The 21,425-nt window shown below is 45.0% G+C and overlaps 1 protein-coding gene across 1 annotated transcript; it reads right to left on the reverse strand.

Annotated features, from left to right (window-relative positions):
* Positions 1 to 222: 222 nt before the first annotated feature.
* prmt5 (protein arginine methyltransferase 5) lies at positions 223 to 2,410 on the reverse strand. Its single transcript, XM_052027385.1, has one exon. It carries the CDS (start codon positions 2,393 to 2,395, stop codon positions 506 to 508), a length of 1,890 nt encoding a protein of 629 aa, XP_051883345.1. The 5' UTR covers positions 2,396 to 2,410; the 3' UTR covers positions 223 to 505.
* Between the last annotated feature and the right edge of the window lie 19,015 nt (positions 2,411 to 21,425).

Consider the following 21,425-nt stretch of genomic DNA (forward strand, 5'->3'; position numbering starts at 1 on the left):
TACACTAGGGCTAATTTACAGTAGCCAATTAACCTACAAGCAGATCTCTGGGATATGGGAGGAAATCAGAGCACCCTGGGGGAAATCCACAGAGTCATAAGGAGAATGTGCAAACTCCACACAGATAACATCGCAGGCCAGAATCAAACCTGGGTGGCTGGAGCTGTGAGGTAGTATCACGCTGCGCTGCCCCTTTATTTTTAAAAAACTTTGAAATTCTGAACATTTCTGCAGTGAAATCATTTTAATGTCAGTAATGCAATGCATACTCACATATCCCCAAATGGGGGCTAGAGTGACATTATCCCCCAGCAGAACCCTCCCACATTACTATTCCCACCTCCCCTCCGGCAACAGTCAACACATCACACAGTTTAACCCCTCAACATACGTCAGAGTTCAGCAGCACTATGTAAGGGCCAAGCCTTGTCAACTAACCCACCCATCGAACATGCACAGAAGTACTCGTGGAACACATGTCCAAGGGCTGCCAACGGACACCACCTCACAGGCCAATGGTGTAAGATCTGCCAGTAGGGTTGTGGATGGCGGAACATTCAGGTGAGGTCACAGCCCACTCGTACCACACCTTCTTGGGGTTGGCGCACCGCCAGAAGCGAGCGCACACAGTTTCCCCCGCCTTCACAGGGATGGGTTGCTTCAGGGGAAAAAGGATGGGGAACCAAGAGTACATGCCTGGGGAGTGAGTCTCTGGGCGGATACTCAGCATCACGTCCTTGTACAGGATGGTCTCAAAGTAGCCCGCAAAGCCGTGAAGCACTGTATTCAGCTTGATGTCAAACTCCAGGCACTTGTACCGGTTGTTGTTGAAGACACCTCGGTTTGGGTGGGTGAAGGTGAAGCAGGGCTGAGGAGCGTCGAGCTGGTGGAAGTTGTGCAGTCGAACCACATATGGCATCTCAAATTGCGCCTCTGGGTCTCGATCCTTTTCCCTGCTGGCACGCACCTCATTGTAAAGCTTGGAGGAGGAGATGGGAGCGAGGAACGAGGTGTACTCACTGGGTATGCTGACTCCATCCTCCTTCAGGAACCTCTGCGCTCCATCCAGGCACTCCGGCGACAGCTCGTTGTCTCCGAAGGAGCCCAGCAGCTCACTGACAATGATGTCTGCCTTGACGGGTGCCTGCCAGTCCCTCATGTCACAGGAGACCACTGTCACCTGGTCCCCCCACTCCTCATACTTCCAGTTCTGGAGCGTGACAACAGCATTAATATTCTTCTCAATGGCAAAGACCTTAATCTTCCGGTCGGCCTGTCGGGCAGCTCGCAGTGAGGCATTGACCAGGGGCCCCCGGCCTGCTCCCAGCACCATCAGGACATGAACGTTTGTGTCCTTCTCACTTTCTGGGATTCTGTCCAGCAGACACTTGTAGACAGCCTGTTGGTACTGCGAGTATTTTATGGGGTCTTTCTCGAAAATCTCATAAGTCTGAGACTCCAGGTTATCCATGAGGGGCTGTAACGGGCACTGCAGGTAGTCCTCGTAGCCCTTGGCGAAGGTTTCGTAGGAGTTGGGTGGGGGTCGGTGCTGGTTGAGATACTCGAGGTACTGCAGGTAGGAGCGGAACTCCTTCTCCGAGTGACGGTTTGACCCGGTGATCACAAATTGTACCTCCAGCTTGAAGAGCCGGTAGATGAGGTTCTGGTGCATCTTGGAGAGGACGGGGAAGCCCTTCTTGTTGGTCAGGAAGATGCTGGTGGGCAGCACGGCCGCCTTGATGGGCTCCCCCAGCCAGCGGTCGATGACAGCGTCGGACGGCAGGTCCGGCCCGACCTCCAGAGCCAGCGCGATCCTCTTGTTGTAATCACACAGGGAGCGGAAGTGGTGCCACCACAGCCAGGTTGTCTCCTCCTCGCTGCAGTCCTCCGAGCGCACCACCGGGTCATTCTCCACCAGGTCCTCCCGCATGTCTTCCCAGGAGATGAGGGGCACCCGAATCCAGAAGATGGTGGAGTGGTGTCCGGTCAGCAGGTGGTTGACCAGCACCCTGGCCAGGTTACTGTTGTTCATCTGCCGCAGCGGCAGCAGGAACGCGGGGACGCCGAGGTAGGCCGCAAAGTTCAGCTCCTGCAGCAGGGCCTCCTCCGAGTTTCTCCGCACCTGCTCGTCCTCCGAGTCCGCCTGTATCCATGGCGACAGCTTGCCCACGATGAGCGTGTTCCAGTCCCGGCCCGACAGCAGCAGGTCGGAGCGGGTCAGGGCCGCCGGCCGGTCCTTGGCCGGGCCGGCGCAGAACTCCCTCCTGAAGCGGGGGTGCACGATGGGCATACACAGGAAATCGAACCCCTGTCCGCCCGCCGCCCCCAGGCTCTCGCCGACGTCCGGCACCGAGTTCACTTCGCGCCCGCTCGACACACGCGTGCCCGCCGCCATCTTCAAGCAGAGGAGTTGCCTGGTCGGGGAGTCCGCCAATCAACGGCGGGCGACGGGGCCGCCCCGCCAATCAACGGCGAGAAATGGGGTCTCCGCCTGTCGACGGCGAGCGGATGCGATGCCTGTCAATCAACGGCGAGCGGCGGGTTCTCAGCCAATCAACGTCGATATCAAGGAATCAGGCCTCCCCCAGTGACGTAAAATTGAAAAGAAACGGCAGACGCTGGAAATGTGAAATAAAATCAGAAAATGCTGGAACAACTCAGTAGGTTAGGCAGCAACTTGGAAATGAGGACTAGAGGCATGGAGCTATACAGCACACAAATAGCGCCCTTTGTCCCAACTTGCCCATTGCTGACCCTGAACTAGTCCTATTTTGGCCCATATCCCTCTAACCCTTTTGTATCCATGTACCTGTCCAAATGTCTTTTAAACTTGTAATTGTACCTGCCTCTACCACTTCCTCTGGCAGCAAGTTCCACTTACCCACCACCCTCTGTGAGAAAAAGTTGCCCCTGAAGACCCTTTTAAATCTTACCCCACTCGTTTTAAACCAATCCCCCCCCCCCCAATTCTGGGGAAAAGACTATCACCATTCATCTTATGTATGCCCATTATGATTTTATATACCTCTATGAGGTCATCCCTCAGCCTCCTATAATCTGAGAAAAAAGGTCCCAGCCTATCCAGCTGCTCCTTATACCTCAAGCCCTCCAGTCCTGGTAACATCCTCGTGAATATTTTCTGCACATTTTCCAGCTAATGGCATCCTACCTATAGCTGGGCGACCAGAACTGCACAGAATATGTAGTCTCACCAACGACTCGTACAGTTGTAACATGAAGTCCCATCTCTTGCACTCAATGCCCTGACCAATGAAAGCAAGCATGCCAAATGCCTTCTTCACCGCGCTGTCCACCTGTGCCACCACTATCCAGGAACTATGCACCTGTACCCCTTTGTCTCTCTTCTACAGCACTTTCCATGGCCCCACCAGTAGAATTAATATTTCAGATCAGAGATCCTTTGTAAGTCTTGATGAGTGAACCCAGCATTTTCATAGAAGCACAGAATCGTATAGCACAGAAAGGAACCATTTCGGCCCACCTTGTCCATGCTGACCATGATGCTCCTTCACTCTAATCCTATTTTCCTACATTAGGCCCATATCTCTCTATGCCTTTCCTATCTGATTACCTGTTCAAATGTCTTTGAAACATTGTAATTAGATCTCTTTACATCACTTCCTCTGGCAGCGTGTTCCAAGGAGCCATTACCCTCTGTGTGAAAAATCTACCTCTCAGATCTCCTTTAAATTTCTTCCCTCTAACCTTAAACCTGTGCCCTCTAGTTCTAGATTCCCCTGCCCTGGGAAAAAGGACCCCATCTGTGCCCCTCATAATTTTATAAACCACTATAATGTCACCTCTCTTCTTTTCCAGGGAGAATAATGCCAGCCTATCCAATTTCTCCTTGCAACTTCAACACTCTTTTTCAGGCAACATCCTGCTGAATCTCTTCTGCACACTCTCTATTGCTACCACATCCTTCCTGTTGTGTGACGACCAGGACTGTACACAATACTCCAATGTTCTCCCAGTAACATTGCTCTGTCCCACCTGTGGGGTCATGGTGTCTTGCTATCTGCTATCTGTGTCTTGCTATCTGCTATCTGTGTCTTGCCCATGCTATCTGTCTCTTATTTAGTATCTGTCTGCTGCATGTTTCACCTTTTCCCTAAAGTAATGCAGAGCGATAAACCTCTAATAAAACCAAAAATACTGGAAAAATATTTCATATTGATGACGCTTCAAGAGAATTGCAAAAAGCCATTGACCTGAACTATGACCTTTGTTTCTCCTGATAGCTCCAGTTGACCATCAACATCACACAGAGTGTTGGGGCAAGTTCCAGATACTTTCCTGTGAAAATACCAGCTCCAGTTCTAAAACTATGTCCATTATTTGTAATTTCACCCACTGAAAGAAATGCTTTCATCCCAGAGTAGACTGATAAAATGATGCAGCTCACAAGGAGCATTTGCTCCATTATATCCATGTAAGCTCTTTGACAGAACTACCTAATTAGTACCGTTTCCTGTCCACACCTTTAGTCCTACAGTTTGAGGTAGAAGGTTTGTCTGTTTCTTTATATGCCAAGCAAGTAGATTATTTCACATTCTTGTTTTCCACGTTGCAATTTATTTCACAGGGAATGATTTGCAGACAGGAAGGTGAACCAAAACCCAGCAGGACCTGACAGTCGCTCAATTTCTGACTCTGAAAGACTTGGACATTTGAGCACAGGAGCAAAGTCCATCCACAGCAGGGAGAAAGTTTACATGTGTTGTTGAAGAACAAGGTTTCTTTGGAGCATCTGGCTGCTTGAAACTCAAAAAAATTTAAATCTCATTTTTATTTGACAACTCAAATTAGCAAAGGTCACCTTGAGGACGAGAACTCACAAGAAGACAACACAATAGGAGCAAGAGTAGGACACCTGACCCGTCAAGCCTGCCCCACCAAGCCTGCCCCACCATTTAAGATAATCACAGGCCTCAGCTGCTCCAGTGTCCTCAGCTCCCAAATCTTTCAAAAATTTATCCACCTCCACTTCAAATGATCAACCATGCACAAGTCCCTGGGCTGAGAATTCCATTGAATTGCTACCCTTTGTGAGAGGGAACTTCTACATCCCTTGGTTTTGAATAACCGGCTCCTAATCTTGAAATGATGCAACCAAATTCAAGGTTCACCCACCAGTGTAAACATGTTGATATCTGCCCTGCCCTGCCCCCTTAGGGTCTTTTGTGTTTCAGTAAGATTACTCCTCATGTTTCTGAAATCCACAATAACTTCAACCTGTTTAGCCTCTCTTGATAAGGCAATCCTCCCATCCCCAGAATTCATTCAGTTAACCTCCTTTGGACTACCAAGTACTATGTCCTTCCTTAGGTAAGGGAACCAAAACCGTACACAATACTCTAGATGTGGCCTCACCAACACCCAGCATGATTGTAACAAAACTTCCCTGTTCCTCAATTCCAAACTTTTTGCACTAAAGGTCAATATGCCATTTGCCTTCTGAACTCCACAGAATCAGAAACAGAATCAGAATCAGAATCAGATTTAGAATCAGATTTATTACCACCGCTATAGGACATGAAATTTGTTGTTTTGGAGCAGCAAAGACATAAAAACCTATAAATTACAAAAATAAATAAGTAGTGCAAGAAAAAGGAAGAATGAAATAGTGTTCATGGGTTCATGGATCATTCAGAAATCTGATGGTGGAGGGGAAGAAGCTGTTCTAAATTATTGAGTGCGGGTCTTAAGGCTCCTGTACCTCCTCCCCGATGGTAGTAACGAGAAGAGAGCATGTCCCGGATGGTGAGGGTCCTTAATGATCAACGCCGCCTTCTTGAGGCACCATCTCTTGAAGCGGCAAAGGAGGATCAAGAAATGGATAAAGAAAGGAGAGATAAATTCTGAGAGTAAACGTACAAGAAACTAGAGAGGACTGTAAGTGCCTTTATAGGTATGTAAAAAGGATAATACTAGGGAGAGCAAATAGAAGGCTTTTTCAAACAGAGGCAGGAGAACTTAGAGATAGGAAATAAGGAAATGACAGAGGAATTAAGGAATCATTTTATATTTATGGAGAATCATAGAAACATACAGCACAGAAATGGCCCTGACAGCCCCCCTCATCCACGTTGATCAAGGTGCCTATCAATGCTAATCCTATTTGCCTGCATTAGGTCCAGATCTATTCTTTCCTATCCAAGTACCTGTCCAAATCCTTTTTAAACACCGTAATGGTATCTGCCTCCACTACCACTTCTGGCAGCTCATTCCAAATATTCACCGCCCCGGGAAAAAGACAATCTACCCTCATAATTTCGTAAACCTGTATATGGTCACCCCTCAATCTCCTGTGTTCCAGTCAGAATAAACACAGCCTAATCAATCTCTCCTTATAACCACAGTCACCCATTCCAGCAATAGTTTGGTCAATCTCTTTTGCACTCTCTCTATTGTTAACACATCCACCCAATAGTGTGGCGGCCAGAAGTGTACATAGTACTCTTAAAGCAATCAAACCATTATTTTGTCTAGCTGCAACATGACGTCCCATTTCTTATGCTCAATGTCTCAGCCTATGAACGCAAGTGTACCAAATATCTTCTTCACTGCCCCATCCATTTGTGTTAGTCAGAGTTTAGTAGCATGAGAGGAGATCTCAACAAAATTTAAAAAAGAATTGACAGACTAGATGCAGGGAAGATGTTTCCCCTGGTTGGGAGCAGGGAGCACAGTTTAAGAATCAGGATATTCTGGCTAGGATTGAGAGGAGGAGCAATTTCTTCATTCAGAGGGTGGTGAATCTTTGAGATTCTCTACCCTGGTAGACAGTGATCACTCAAATGTGGTATTTATTCCAAACAGAGATTGATAGATTTCTGGATGTTAAAGAAATCAAGGGATATGGTGATAATGCTGGAAAATGGCATCGAGGTAAAAGATCAGCCACATTTCTTGATGAGAGGACAAAAGGCTTGAAGAGCCAAGTGGCCCACTCTTGCTCCTTTTTCTCTATGTTCTTCACATTTTTATATGTGATGACATGCAAGGAAGAAGAGTTCATGACAAACAGGTGAAAAGATTTGGTAAGGGATCAGTGAATAAAAAGAGGTGGGAAAAATGCAAACACATCTGAAATCATAAAAAAAATTAATAAGGAAATCTGCAAAGCAAAAGCTGCAATTGTGAACATCAGCCTCAGATGTTGGGTGCTGAAGGTTGCATTGTGCAAAGTATAAAGATGAGATGCTGTTGGCTTAAGTTTACATTGAGCATCATTCAAATATTAGAGCAAGCTGAAGATGGGGAGGTCAGAGTGAATGCAGAAATAAGGTGAATTGTTTCACTATAAATAAAGGAGCAAGTAGGGTCAGTGTAAGGTGAAAGGGAAGAAGGATCTGCAGTGCAAGAGCTGTTCAAGTTTGCTCTCCTTGACTCCTGGCAAAAATGAGCCTTTTTCTAAAACATCTGATGTGGCAGTGGATTAAATGGAACCACAGATTGGGGCAGCCTTCACTGAGCTTGTGATCAGGGCTGTTGAAATGGGAATTCTAAAACATAAATATGCTGATATTTTAATTCTCTCTGCTCTGAATGGAGTTGTTTTTTTTCCCTATATTCAGGTCTCAACAACACAAATTCTTTCATAGAGTAATGGAGAACAACTTGCAGGAGTGTGGAGGGGGGAGGAGGGGTGGGGAAAGCTGGGAAATGAACTGGAGGGATTTCTGTACAGAAGATTAAGGGGGATCTTAATGAATTATAAGGTTCTGAGGGGGATTAACAAACTGAGAGGATGTTTGCCGTGGTGGGATTATCTAGAACTGGGGCGATTGGTTTCAGAAATAAAGGGGCTGAGTTTCCTCTTAGAGTTACACAGCACGGAAACAGGCCCTTCAGCCCAACTCGTCCATGCTGAACAAGGTGCATTCCCAAGCTAGTCCCATTTACCTACATTTGACCCTATTTCTCTGAGCCTTTTCTATCCATGAACCTCTCCCGATGTCTCTTAATCATTGTAATTGTACTCGCCTCTATCACTTCCTCTGACAGCTCAATCCATATACCCAACACCCTCCAAGTGAAAAACTTGTCACAGGTACCCTTTAAATCTTTCCCTTCTCACCTTAAACCTATGCCCTCTATTTTTAGATTCCCATACCCCGGGAAAAAGACTGTGACCACTCACCTTATCGATGCCCCTCATGACTTTATAAACCTCTGTAAGGTCACGCCTCATTGTCCTTCACTCCAAGGAAAATAGTCTCAGCCTATCCTGTCTCTCTTTATAAATCAAGCCATCTTCCTGGCACCATCTTCGTCACTCTTTTCTACAACCTCACTAGTTTCATCACCTGTCCTGTAGTATGGCAACCAAATCAAAGGGTGGAAATAAAAGGATCTCGTTCTGGTTGGTTACCGGTTACTAGTGGTGTGCCGCAAGGGTCGGTGTTGGGGCCTCTCCTTTTTACCTTGTACATCAATGATTTGGATGATGGAATAAATGGTTGTGTGGCTAAGTTTGCGGATGACACCAAGATAAGTGGAGGAGTAGGGAGCATAGAGGAAATAGAAAGAATGCAGAGGGACCTAGACAGTTTAGGAGAATGGGCAAGAAAATGGCAGATGAGATTCAATGTTGAGAAATGTGCAGTTGTACACTTTGGAAGTAGAAATAAGCGGGTAGATTATTATCTAGAAGGAGAGAAGATTGATAGTGCGGTAGTACAAAGGGACTTGGGGGTACTTATACAAGATACCTTAAAAGTTAACCACCAGGTTGGATCGGTGGTTAAGAAAGCGAATGCTATGTTGGCATTCATCTCGAGAGGTATAGTGTATAAAAGTAAGGAAGTGTTGATGAGGCTCTACGGGGCGCTAGTGAGGCCTCATTTGGAATACTGTGCGCAGTTTTGGGCCCCGCATCTTAGGAAGGATGTGCTGACGTTGGAGAGGGTTCAGAGGAGATTTACGAGAATGATTCCAGGAATGAAAGGGCTTAAGTACGATGAGCGTTTGTCGGCTCTTGGACTGTACTCGCTGGAGTACAGAAGGATGAGAGGGGACCTCGTAGCGACATTTAAAATGTTGACAGGTAAGGATAGAGTAGATGTGGCTAGGCTGTTTCCCTTGGTGGGCGTGTCCAGGACCAGAGGGCACAATCTTAGAATTAGAGGGTACAGTTTCAAGACAGAGATGAGGAGAAGTTTCTTTACCCAGAGGGTGGTGAAATTGTGGAACTCCTTGCCACGCACAGCAGTGGAGGCCAGATCAGTGGGGGTGTTCAAGGAGGAGATAGACAGATATCTAAATAGTCAGGGTATCAAGGGATATGGGGATAAGGCTGGCAAATGGGATTAGAATAGTTTTTTTTTTCTCTCTCTTTTTTTCCCACCCCATTTCTTTTTCCCTTTTCCTTGGAGCAGACTCGATGGGCCGAATGGCCTGCTTCTGCTCCCTTATCTTGTGATCTTGTGATCTTGTGAACTGCACACAATATTCCAGGTGCAGTCTCACCAATGTATTGTACAGCTGTAACATGACATCTCAACTCTTGTACCCAGTACCCTGTCCAATAAAGGCAAGCGTGCCATCTGCTTTCTTCACCACTTTGAGCGAATTATGTACTTCTACCCCCAGGATTTTCTTTTCTGCCATCCTCCCCAGGGCCCTGCCATTCACCATGTATGTATTGGTATTGGTATTGGTTTATTATTGTCACTTGTACCGAGGTACAGTGAAAAACTTGTCTTATAAACTGATCTTACAGGTAAATTCATTGCACAGTACAGTTACATTAAGTTAGTACAGAGTGCATTGATGTAGTACAGGTAAAAAAAAACAATAACAGTACAGAGTAAAGTGTCACAGCTACAGAGAAAGTGCAGTGTCATGGGTTATGTCGTGGGTTAACTTCCCAAAATGCATCATTTCACACTTGTCTGAATGGAATTCCACCCGCCATTGCTTTGCCCACTTTCCAAGTTGATCTGGATCCTGTTGTGACCTTAGATAACCTTCTTCACTGTCCGCACCACTAATTTTGGTGTCATTTGCAAATTTACTAACCTACATCCTCATCTAAATTATCAATATAAATGACAAACGATGTCTTGATGATGTAGTTAGTTTGAGTTTCTCATTTTTAAAGATGAAGTTTTGTGGGAATGGAGCTACAAAATAAAAGGTGGATTGTGCAATTGAATGTAATGAATCTGGTAGTTCATTGGGGGCTAGCACTACTAAAGAGTGACAATGAAAGCTAAACAGAGTCACTGCTGACTCAACCAAATTGAAGGGATTTGTTAATGACTACAATGATGTTGCAGGCATATTGCTTATAACCACAGCAGGCCATCCATTACAAAGAAGTATTACTCAATAAAGATGACTGCAGCAGCTTTTCTCGAAACCTCCGACACTTCCTCTTTTCCCCTTGCTTTATCCTGAATACGACCCTTGCACTGACTGTCTCACAGTGCTTCAGTGTCTTTTGGTTCAATGAAACTGTTGTTTCATCATTTCAACCCCTGTAATCTCGCTAGTTATTAGTCAGTGCTTTGCCCCTAATTTATTTTCTTTGAGTTTCATTGAACATTTAGCAATTTATTGGCAGACTTAATGTCTCAGTTCTGTCTCAGTTATTTGTCTGCTTCAATGACACCAACACCTCTGTTGTTTGTCATCTATATAAATTACTTAGATCAAAATGTCTGTTGTGTGATAAGTTTGCTGACGGCATGAAGATTGGTAGAGTTGCAGATAGCAAGGATGTTTGCTAAGGATACAGAGGGACACAGATCAGCTGGAAAGTTGGGCAGAGCAGTTGCTGATGGAAATTAATCCAGACAAGAGTGAGGTCATGCATTTGGAGTTGTTTAATATTGGCTGGACATATACAGGAAATGGCAAGGAACTTTGAAGCATTAATGTACAGAGGGACCTTGGGGTGTAAGTTCATAGCTCCCTGAAAATGATGACACAGTTGGATAGAGTAGTTAAGAAGGTACTTAACTCACTTGCCTTCATAGGCAGGGTTATTGAGTATAAGAGTCAGGACATCATGCTGCAGCTATACAAGAGATTGGGCAGATTCTGCCCAATACATCACGGACACATTCCTCCTCACCATGGGTAGTATCTACAGGAGGTGCTGCCTCAAGAAGGCAACATCTATCATCAAAGATCCCCACCATCCGGGCCATGCCATCTTTTTGCAGCTGCCATCAGGCAGGAGGTACAGAAGCCTGAAGACCCACACCACCAGGTACAAGAACAGCGACTTCCCTTCAACCATAAGACCATAAGACATAGGAGCAGAATTAGGCCATTAAGTCCATTGATTCTGCTCCGCCAATCGATCATAGCTGATTCATATTTCCCTCTCAACCTCATTTTCCTGCCTTTCCCCTTAACCTTTGACACCCTTACTAATCAAGAAAATATCAACCTCCACTTTAAATAAACCCAATGACTTGGCCTCCACAGCCACCTGTGGCAATGAATTCCACAGACTCAGCACCCTCTGGCTAATGAAATTCCTCCTCATCTCTGTTCTAAAGGGGCGTCCTTCTATTCTGAGGCTGGGCCCTCTGGTCCTAGACCCCCCGACTACTGGAAACATCCTCTCCATGTCCACTCTATCCAGGCCTTTCAATATTCAGTAGGTTTCAATGAGATCCCCCCTCATCCTTCTAAAATCTAGCGAGTACAGGCCCAGAGCCAGCAAACGTTCCTCATATGTTAACCCTTTCATTCCTGGGATCATTCTTGTAAACATCTTCTGGACCCTCTCCAACACCAGCACATCGTTTCTGAGATATGGGGCCCAAAACGGCTCACGATACTACAACCGTGGTCTGACCAATGCCTTATAAAGCCTCAGCATTACATCCTTGCTTTTATATTCTAGTCCTCTCAAAATAAATGCCAACATTGCATTTGCCTTCCTTACTACCGACTCAACCTGCAAGTTAACTTTCAGGGAATCCTGCACTAGGACTCCCAACTCCCTTCACCTCTCCGATTTCTGAATCCTCTCCCCATTTAGAAAACAGTCTACGCCTTTATTCTTTCTGCCAAAGCGCATGACCATACATTTCCCCATGCTGCTTTCCATCTACCACTCCTTTGACCATTCTCCCAATCTGTCCAAGTCCTTCTGCAGACTCCCTACTTCCTCAACACTACCTGCACCTCCACCTATCTATGTATCATCCACAAACTTGGCCACAAAGCCCCCAGTGTGTAAGAGAATGGTAGTATCTGGGGGCAGTTGATGGGAATGTAGGGAGAAGAAAAGTGGATGAGTGTAGAATTAGTGTAAATGGGTGCTTGATGGTGGCAAAGAATATCTCTGGACTGGATGACTCGATGATCCTACGCCCTTCTTATCAATGCTCAACAGCTCTGGACAATGGAAGAGAATAATTAACATGTATGTACGACACACTATATCACATGACAAGTTGTCTTATAAAACGGGATGAGAAAAGATCAAAGCCCAGTTTGCCTCTCTGAATGTGGACCTAAATGACTGTGTGTAGGCTGATGTTCCATTCCCACTTTATCACTCTCGTCAATATTATCCTCCCCCAGTTCCAGCAGATGATGTCAAAACTCCAGTCGGAAAGACAAATACCTACAACAAAGCGTTTAAAAAAGGTTTGATTTATTTCATACCTATCCAGAGTATTAAACCTCAGCCCATTTTTGCAGTAATATCAGCAGAAATGAATGACAGCTGAGAGAATAAACACAGCTCAGTCCAGGATTAGTAGCGGCAACAACAGAATTGAACGCCTGGTGTTTAAGCAAGCTGCTGCAACGATTGAAACCCTTCCCACACACAGATCAGATACACATCGTCTCTGCAGTTGGATCCCTTAGTGTTTCAGCAGATTGTTTTTACTGTTAAAGTTCTATCTATAATCAAAATACTAACCAATCTCTTAACGTCCATGTGTCAGCAGAGCTTCTGAACCTGCTTTAAAGAACATATGAAGCAGGAGAACAGTTTTACACCAGCGGAAATACACTGATGAATTTCCATCTCGGGAGTCTGTTTAATTCCTTCCTACGTAACTTGTCTTTACACACCAATTCCCCGACGTGATGGCATTTATGACACAACAGGCCAAATGCTCAGCTGGAGTATTGTTTACACACAGGCCAAACGAACCTTTTTTGCTTCCGTGTTCAATGGCCCATGATATTCAAAGCCCTGAAGAATCAAATGACTGATAGATCTTGACGTGATGATTGGGTTGAGCTTCCTGTCTGCAAATCCTCATTTGATAATGCACTGCAACATGAAAACAAAATTAAGACACTGTGAAAGAGAAGCCACAAAAAAGGCTGATTGTGAAATTAATGGTAATTTGATGGGTCAGCACCAGAAAAATACAACAATTTTAAATTTTTTTTAATTTAAATTTTTCAAGTTTTTTAAATTTTTCTTTTTAAATTTTTTTAAAATTTTATCTACAGCGTGGTAACAGGCCCTTCTGGCCCAATGAGTCCACGCCGCCCATTTTAAATCCCCAAATTAACCTACCCGTATGCCTTTAGAATGTGGGAGGAAACCGGAGCACCTGGAGTGAACACACGCAGACACAGGAGAACACACAAGCTCCTTACAGACAGCGACGGGAATCGAACCCCGATCGCTGCTGCTGTAATAGCGTTGTGCTAACCACTACACTACCGTGCCGCCTGAAAACTGATGGACCGTTATTAAAAATCCAAATGGTTCTTCAGGAAAAGGAATGTGTTACCTGATCTGGACAGACTCAAAACTGACTTCTACTGGAGGAGAGAGAGAAAGGGGTAGACAAGCAGTCGATGATGGAGAAGCACTTTAGAATCAGGATCAGAATCAGAATCAGATTTATTTATCACTGACATATGACATGAAATTTGTTGTTCTGTGGCAGCAGTACAGTGCAAAGACATAGAATTACCGTAAATTGCAAAAATAAATAAATAGTGCAAAATACGATAAATAAAATGGTAATGCTCATGGGTTCATGGACCATTCAGAAATCTGATGGAAGAGGGGAAGAAGCTGTTTCCAAATCATGAGTGTGGGTCTTCAGGTTCCTGCACCTCCTCCCCAATGGTAGTAACGAGAAGAGGGCATGTCCCAGATGGTGAGGGTCCTTAATGGTGGATGCCACCTTCTTGAGGCACCACCTCTTGAAGATGTCCTAAATGGTGTGGAGGGTTGTGCCCATGATATAGCTGGCTGAGTCTACAACGCTATGCAGCCTCTTGCAATCCAGTGCAGTGAAGCCTCCATACCGGGCTCTAATGCACATCATATCCATACTCCACCAAGAATACTATCAATGTCACACAGCACCCAAAGCTGACAATGTTTCTTCATTGTGTAATCCCAGCTAGAAGAGACCTCAAACCTGACCTCAGGTCCCATCTGTGTGGAGGGTGCACGTTCTCAGTGTGACTGCGTGGGGTTCCTCCACGTGCTCTGGTTATCCTAACCACACACCACCCCCGGACCCCCCCCCCCCGCCCACATCCCAAAGACGATCAGGTTGGTAGCTTGACTGGCCACTGTAAATAGTCCCTGGTGTTTAGATGAGTGGTGGAATCTGAGGGGAGTTGACAGGAATGTGGGGAGAACAGTGTAAACGGGGGCTCACTGGTTGACACAGAGTTGGTGGGCCTGGTGTTGTGAGGCAGCGACTCTAGTAGCTGAGCCACTGTGCCCCAGTAAGTGCTGTATCCAGCATGCTGTTTTCCCCGCTGAGTGCACCCTGGAAACAGAATGCATTCTGAGAACATCACAAGTCGAAAACAGGAGAATAAACCAGGGGATGGGGGGGTCGGGGTGGGGGGGGAAGGTTGGGGGAGGTCAGTGAGTCGGAAAGTGAAGGGGTTTCACTGAAGGGGGTCACCCTGAGCTTTGGGTTACCTCTCACTTCAGTTCTCCATCCCACTTCAACTGACGTCACGAAACTCTGACAATGCTCCAATGATGTCCAACGTAAGCTGGGAAAAAAAATTATCTCATCTTCTGACTTGTCTCATGACAAACTCAACATAATATTCAGTAAATCCAGATAACCAGCCTGTCCATTTTGTGTCAGAACTGGCCAGTATTTCCAGCATTCTTTTGTTTCAGATTTCAGTGTTTTTCATCTCTCATTGTGATCATATTGTTATTTTTCTTCTCTTTCCTCTTTGTTCTCATTTATTCCCTATTTGCTTCTCCAGGTAGATCAGCTGCTTTCACATCTCTCTCTCTTTCTCTTTCTCTCTATCTCCCTCTCCCTTTCTCTCGCAGCTAGCACCACCAGATGTGTCATTCGGTCTCCCTTCATCACCAGCCTCTCACAGATATCCTCTTTGTTCTCTCCGTCTTCTCCCTCGTCTGCAAATGTTTAATTTCTAAACTCTCATCATCCTTGTGAAAGGTCGTTGAGTCTGGTTTTCTCTCTCCACGGTAACTGCTGGACCTGCTGTTTATCTCTTGCATTTTCGATTGCTTTTCCCAAATTTTCTCGTCCTGCGCAATCTCACAACCTGAGTTTGTGTTTCCTGCTGGTCTTCTCTCATGGTCCTTTTTCCCTGCTTTGAATTTATTTTGCAGGATATTAAAAAAGGGAGGATTTGAAGACAAGAAGCTCAGGTCAAGACTTAACAAAGTCACTGAACTCATCGGATGCTGAATAGAATCAGCCTTTGAATGAGGCAGTAAAAAGCTCTATTTGCAGTGGGGAGAAACAGAATGCACATTCTGAGTGTGAAGATAGATTCAGCTGAATGCCCAGTCTAATCTTACACACATTGACACACCGGGGAGAAAAAGTGGAAATGTGAGGAGTGCGAGAAGGGATTAGATTTCCCATCTGCGCTGAAAAGTAGCTGACAGATTCACAACACAATCACTGCTTCACATGTGGGTAGGGTTTCCCTAAGTGGTTCAGTCTACTGAGACACCAGCACAGTCACTCTGATAAAAGCCCATTTCTATGTCTGACTGCGAGAAAAGGTTTGGAGGTAGCTGTTCAAAGTGTGGGAGGGAATTAACACATTCATGCCATTTGCTGAGACACAGACAGGTTCACACTGGACAGAAGACGTTCACCTGCTCCCAATGCGGAAAAAGGTACAAGTGTCCACATTACCTGCTGAAGCACCAGCAAGATAGCAGGTGACTCTGGTGGTTGTATCCTGCTGTTATTGCTGCTGTGGTGCCATGCTGAACTGTACACAATTTCCATATCCTTACAAACCAAGAGGAACCAGAGGAAGCAGAGGAATCCTTATCGAGGAAATGCTTGTAGTTTGACAGGGTGGTTTGTCATGAATCGTTTTCCAGAATAGGGACAAATATCGCCCAACAACTGAGGGACAATTGACTTAAGAAAAGTAGATGATGCAAGTTCGATTTTACGGCTTAGCCAAAAAAAAGTAATTAAAGATAACTTGGAGCCACCGAGAGAGAATTAAAGACAGATTTTGTCTGATTGTGAAAGAAGCCCCAGGATTGAGGTCTCCATCCGCAGCAACAGCCAGGACCTCTCAGTGGCCATCCACTTCAATTCCACATCCCATTCCCATACTGACATGTCTATCCATAACCTCCTCCACAGCCGCGTTGAGGCCAGATGCAGGTTGGAGGAACAACACCTCATATTCCACCTTGGGAGTCTCCAACCTGATGGCCTCAACATCGATTTCTCGAACTTCTGGGAACCCCACCCCTTCTTTATCTTCCCCACCACTCCTTTGTCTTCCCTTATTCCTGTGGCATCTTCCCCTCTTCCCCTACCTACCTAACTACCCCCTCTCATCTGGACTCGTCTATCACCTGAACTCCCCCATCACCTACGTGCGTGTTCTCCTACCCCTCCCCCCACCTTATTCTAGCTTCTGCCCTCTTCCTTTACAGTCCTTATGAAAGGTCTCAGCCCAAAACACCAACTGTTTACTTCCCTCCGTAGATGCTGCGTGACCCGCTGAGTTCCTCCAGCACTTTTTGTGTGTTGCTCCAGATTCCAGCATCTTCAGAATCTCTTGTGTCTCTGTTTGCATTTACTTCAGCTGTGCCTGCTACTGATCTGAATGTGTTTTTACTTTGTACCAGTGGGAGAGGACACAGAAGAATCAAAGAATCATAGAAATGTTAAAGGGCAAAAAGACACCAGTTAGCCCCTTGAGACCACGAGGGCGTTTGAGAGTTATAGAGTCACTCAGCACGGAAACAGGCCCTTCAGCCCATTGGGGCTGCACTGACCATCAAGCACTCATTTATACTAATCCCATTTTATTTCCTTCAGGTTCCCATCAACTCCACCAGACCTGCCACTCATCCTTCACATTAGAGACAATCTCACAGGACTGCAATTCCTTATTATTTAAGTAATATGCTGATTTTTTTATTGATATAATGGACAATTTCATAATTTCCCATGTTATACTCCATCTGCAAGATCGTTGCCTACTGACCTAACCTTTCTATATCGCTTTGTGGCCTCTTTATGTCCTCCCACAACTTCCTTTCCCACCTACCTTTGAGCCTTTGACAAATTTAGCAACCGTATCTTTGGTGCATCCATACAAGTAATTTATATAATCTGCAAAAAGTACCAGCACCAATACTTGTGGCACTGTTATATCGTGCCATCCAGATAAAGATCACATTTATGCCTACTTTCTGATTCATGTAAGCCAGTTATTTGGGAAAACTAGGATTATTCACTGCAAAATTATAAAGGCAAGGAGGTAATAGAGCAAGGTACTCAATCTTCCAATTTGAGCCAATTGCGAAGGGAATCAAGAGGCAACATGGACTCTTTTTTTGCACAAGCCAGCAGCTTTGATACAGAAAGCAAACCCCAAAAAGTGATGCAGACAGAATCACAAATTGGTCACAGCAGGAACATGGTCACTTTGTGCATCAAGTCCATTATTGGGGAATTAGTAGAAATTAGTATTTGTACAAAAAAAAGTAAATAAAAAGGGCAGCCATGGGCACAGTGGATGCATTGGTTGTCATCTTTGAAACGTCTATGTATTATGATGTCGTACCTGTAGATTTGAGAGTGGAAAACATAACCCCACTGGTTTACAAAGCAGCGAGAGAAAGGCGGGAACTACAGACCGGTTAGCCTAACATCAATACTAAGAAAATGCTACATTCCAAGATAAAGAATATGATAATGAGACACCTAGAAAATATTAAGGGGGTAACATGGAGATATGAAAAGGAACTTCGTGTCTGCCAAACCTACTGAAGTTTTTTGAAGATGTAACTGGTAGAGTAAGTTCAGGAGAACCACTGCATGTGGTGGAGTTGGATTTTCAGAAGGCCTTTGATAAAGTTCCCTCATTAAGCCATATGGGGTTGGAGATAACATACTGACATAGATTGAAAATTGGTTGACAGAAAGAAAACATAGTAGGAATAAATGGGAGATGTTCGGAGGAGGATGTGGCTACTGCAAGAATCAGTACCCCAGCTACTCACAACATAAACATCAGTGATTTGGATGAGGGAGCCAAATGTCTTACTTCTAAGTTTGCTGACGACATTAAACTGGGTGAAAATTGAGAGTTGGGAAGAGGATGCAAAGAGGCTTCAAGGTGATTCAGACAAGTTGAGTGAGTGGGCAAATACACAGCAGACGCAGAATAACAGATAAGTGTGAAGCTATCCACTTCAGTAGGAAAAACAGAAAGGCACAGTATGATGTAAATGGTGAATAGAACAGAACAGTACAGCCCAAGATCAGGACCTTCGCCTACCGTGTTTGCGACGGCCATGATGCCAACCTAAATAAATCCCATCTACCTGCACAAGGTCCAGACTCTTACATTCCCTGCCTGTTCACATGTCTGTCTAAATGCTTCTTAAGTGTTGCTATTGTATCTGCTTCTACCACTTCCCCTGCAGCGCATTCCAAGCACTGTGTAAAAAATTTGCCAGGTAGATCTTCTTTAAACCTTCCCTCTCTCATCTTAAACCTTGGCCCTTCAGTATATGATGTTTCCACTCCAAGATAAAGACTCTTATCATCTACCCTATCTACACCTCTCATAATTTTACATACCACTATCAAGTCTCCCCTCGGCCTACAGAGCTCCAGTGGAAACAATACAAGTTTGTCCAACCTTTGCTTCTGATCAATGCTCTCCAATCCAGGCAACATCCTTATGAACCTCTTCTGCACCCGCTTAAGGTCCTCCACATCCATCCTATTCCTGCAGTGTGCTGACCAGACTGCATACAATATTCCAAGTGTGGCTGAACCAGTTTTATTAAGCTGCAACGACTTCCCTACATTTTTTTTTACCAATAATGGTAACTTTCTATCACCTGCTTTACTATCCTATCCACTGTGTTCCCACTTTCAGGGAGCTCAGGACTTACACCCCAAGATCCCTCTGAACGTCAGTGCTCCTAAGGGTCCTGCCTTTTGCCGTATACTTTCCTCTTGCATTTGATCTCCCAAAGTGCAATACCTTACATTTTTCCACATTAAACACCAACTACCATTTCTCCACTCAAATTTCCAGCTGATCTATACCACGCTGTATCCTTTGATAACCTTCCACAATTCCAACAATTTTCTGTGTCATCCTCAAACTTGATAATCAGACCACATATGTTTTCATCCAAGTCATTACATGTATTACCAACAGAGGTCCGAGCATGATTCTTGTGGAACACAGCCGTTCACAGACCTCCAGAGAGGTAACACCTCCCCACCACTACCCTCTGTCCTTTGTGGCAAAGCTAATTTTGAATCCAACCTACCACCTTATCGCCTACCTGCAATGCACTTCCCTGTAGCTCTGATACTTTACTATGTATTCTGTTATTGTTTTTACCCTGTACTGCCTTAATGCAGTGTGTAATGAATAGACCTGTATGAACGGAATGCAAGACAAGTTTTTCACTGTACCTCAGTACAAGTGACAATAATAAACCAATTCCAATTCCAATACCAACTCACCATGAACCCCATGTGACTTAATCTTCTGGATCGGGCCTACCATGCAGGACCTTGTCAAATGCTTTACTACATTCCATCCACTGCCCTACCCTCATCAGTCACCTTCATCACCTCTTCAAAAAACTCTTGTCAAGTTTGCAAGATATGACCTCCTGTGCACAAATCCATACTGACTATCCCTGATGTCCATGCCTTTCCAAATGGGAATAAATCATGTCCCTAAGAACCTTCTCCAATAATTTCCCTACAACTGATATAAGGCTCACCAGCATACAATTCCCTGGATTATCCCGACTGCCCTTCTTAAACAAAGGAAAAACATTGGCTTTTCTCCAGTCTTCTGGGACCTTGCCTTTGAGAATACAAAGATCTTTGTCAAGGCCCTAGCAATCTCTTCCCTTATCTCTCTCAGTATCCTGGGATAGATCCCATAAGGCCCTGGGGATTTATCCACCTTAATTGTCTTCAAAAGACCCAACATCTCCTCCTCCTTAATATCAACGTGGCCTAGAATATCAACATAACCCTCCCTGATCCCACGATCATCCATGTCCTTCTCCTTGGTGAATACCGACGCAAAGTGCTCATTTAGTACCTCAATCAATTCCTCTGGCTCCAGACAAAAATTCCCTCAGTTGTTCTTGAGTGGACCTACCCTTTCCCTCGCTGTCCTCTTTTTCCTAATGCCTTGGGATTTTCCTTAATCCTACTTGCCAAGGACACTTAAGATAAGAGATCTTTATGAGTCACATGTATATCGAGACACACATTGAAATACATCTTTTGCGTAGAGTGTTCTAGGGGCAGCCTGCGAGTGTCGACTTGCTTCCAGCATCAACACAGCATGCCCACAACCTCCTAACCCGTACGTCTTTGAAATGTGGGAGGAAACCCAGGCAGATACAGGGAGAACATACAAACTCCTTACAGACAGCGGTGGGAATTGAACCCGGGTCGCTGGCGCTATAATAGTGTTACATTAACCGCTACACTACCATGCCCCTTTTAGCCCTCCTGATTCCTTGTTTAAGTCTTTTCCTGCTTCCTTTATATTCCTCAAGGGCCCTGTCCGATTTCAGATTCCTATACTTTATATATGCTTCCTTTTTCTTTTTGACTAAACTTACAACATCTCTTGTCATGCAAGGTTCCTGAACCTTGCCATTTCTCTCTTTTATCTTCACAGGACCACACTGGTCCTGGATTCTGACCAGTTGGTCTTCATGTCAGATGTCAATTTGCACAACAACAGATGTTCCCATGTGTCCTCCCCAGTTCTTGCCTAATGCTGTTATAATCAGCCCTCCCTCTAATCTAGCACTTTCCCCCAGAGTATATCTTAACTATCTTGAAAGGTACGGTGCTATGATCACTGTTCCCAAAATGCTCTCCCACTGAAACTTCTGATTGACTGGGAATGTTGAGGTAGTAAGGTATCTAAACAATAGTCACTGAAAGCAA

This window comes from Pristis pectinata, chromosome 12, assembly GCF_009764475.1.
Source record: "Pristis pectinata isolate sPriPec2 chromosome 12, sPriPec2.1.pri, whole genome shotgun sequence".
Lineage (NCBI taxonomy): Eukaryota > Metazoa > Chordata > Chondrichthyes > Rhinopristiformes > Pristidae > Pristis > Pristis pectinata.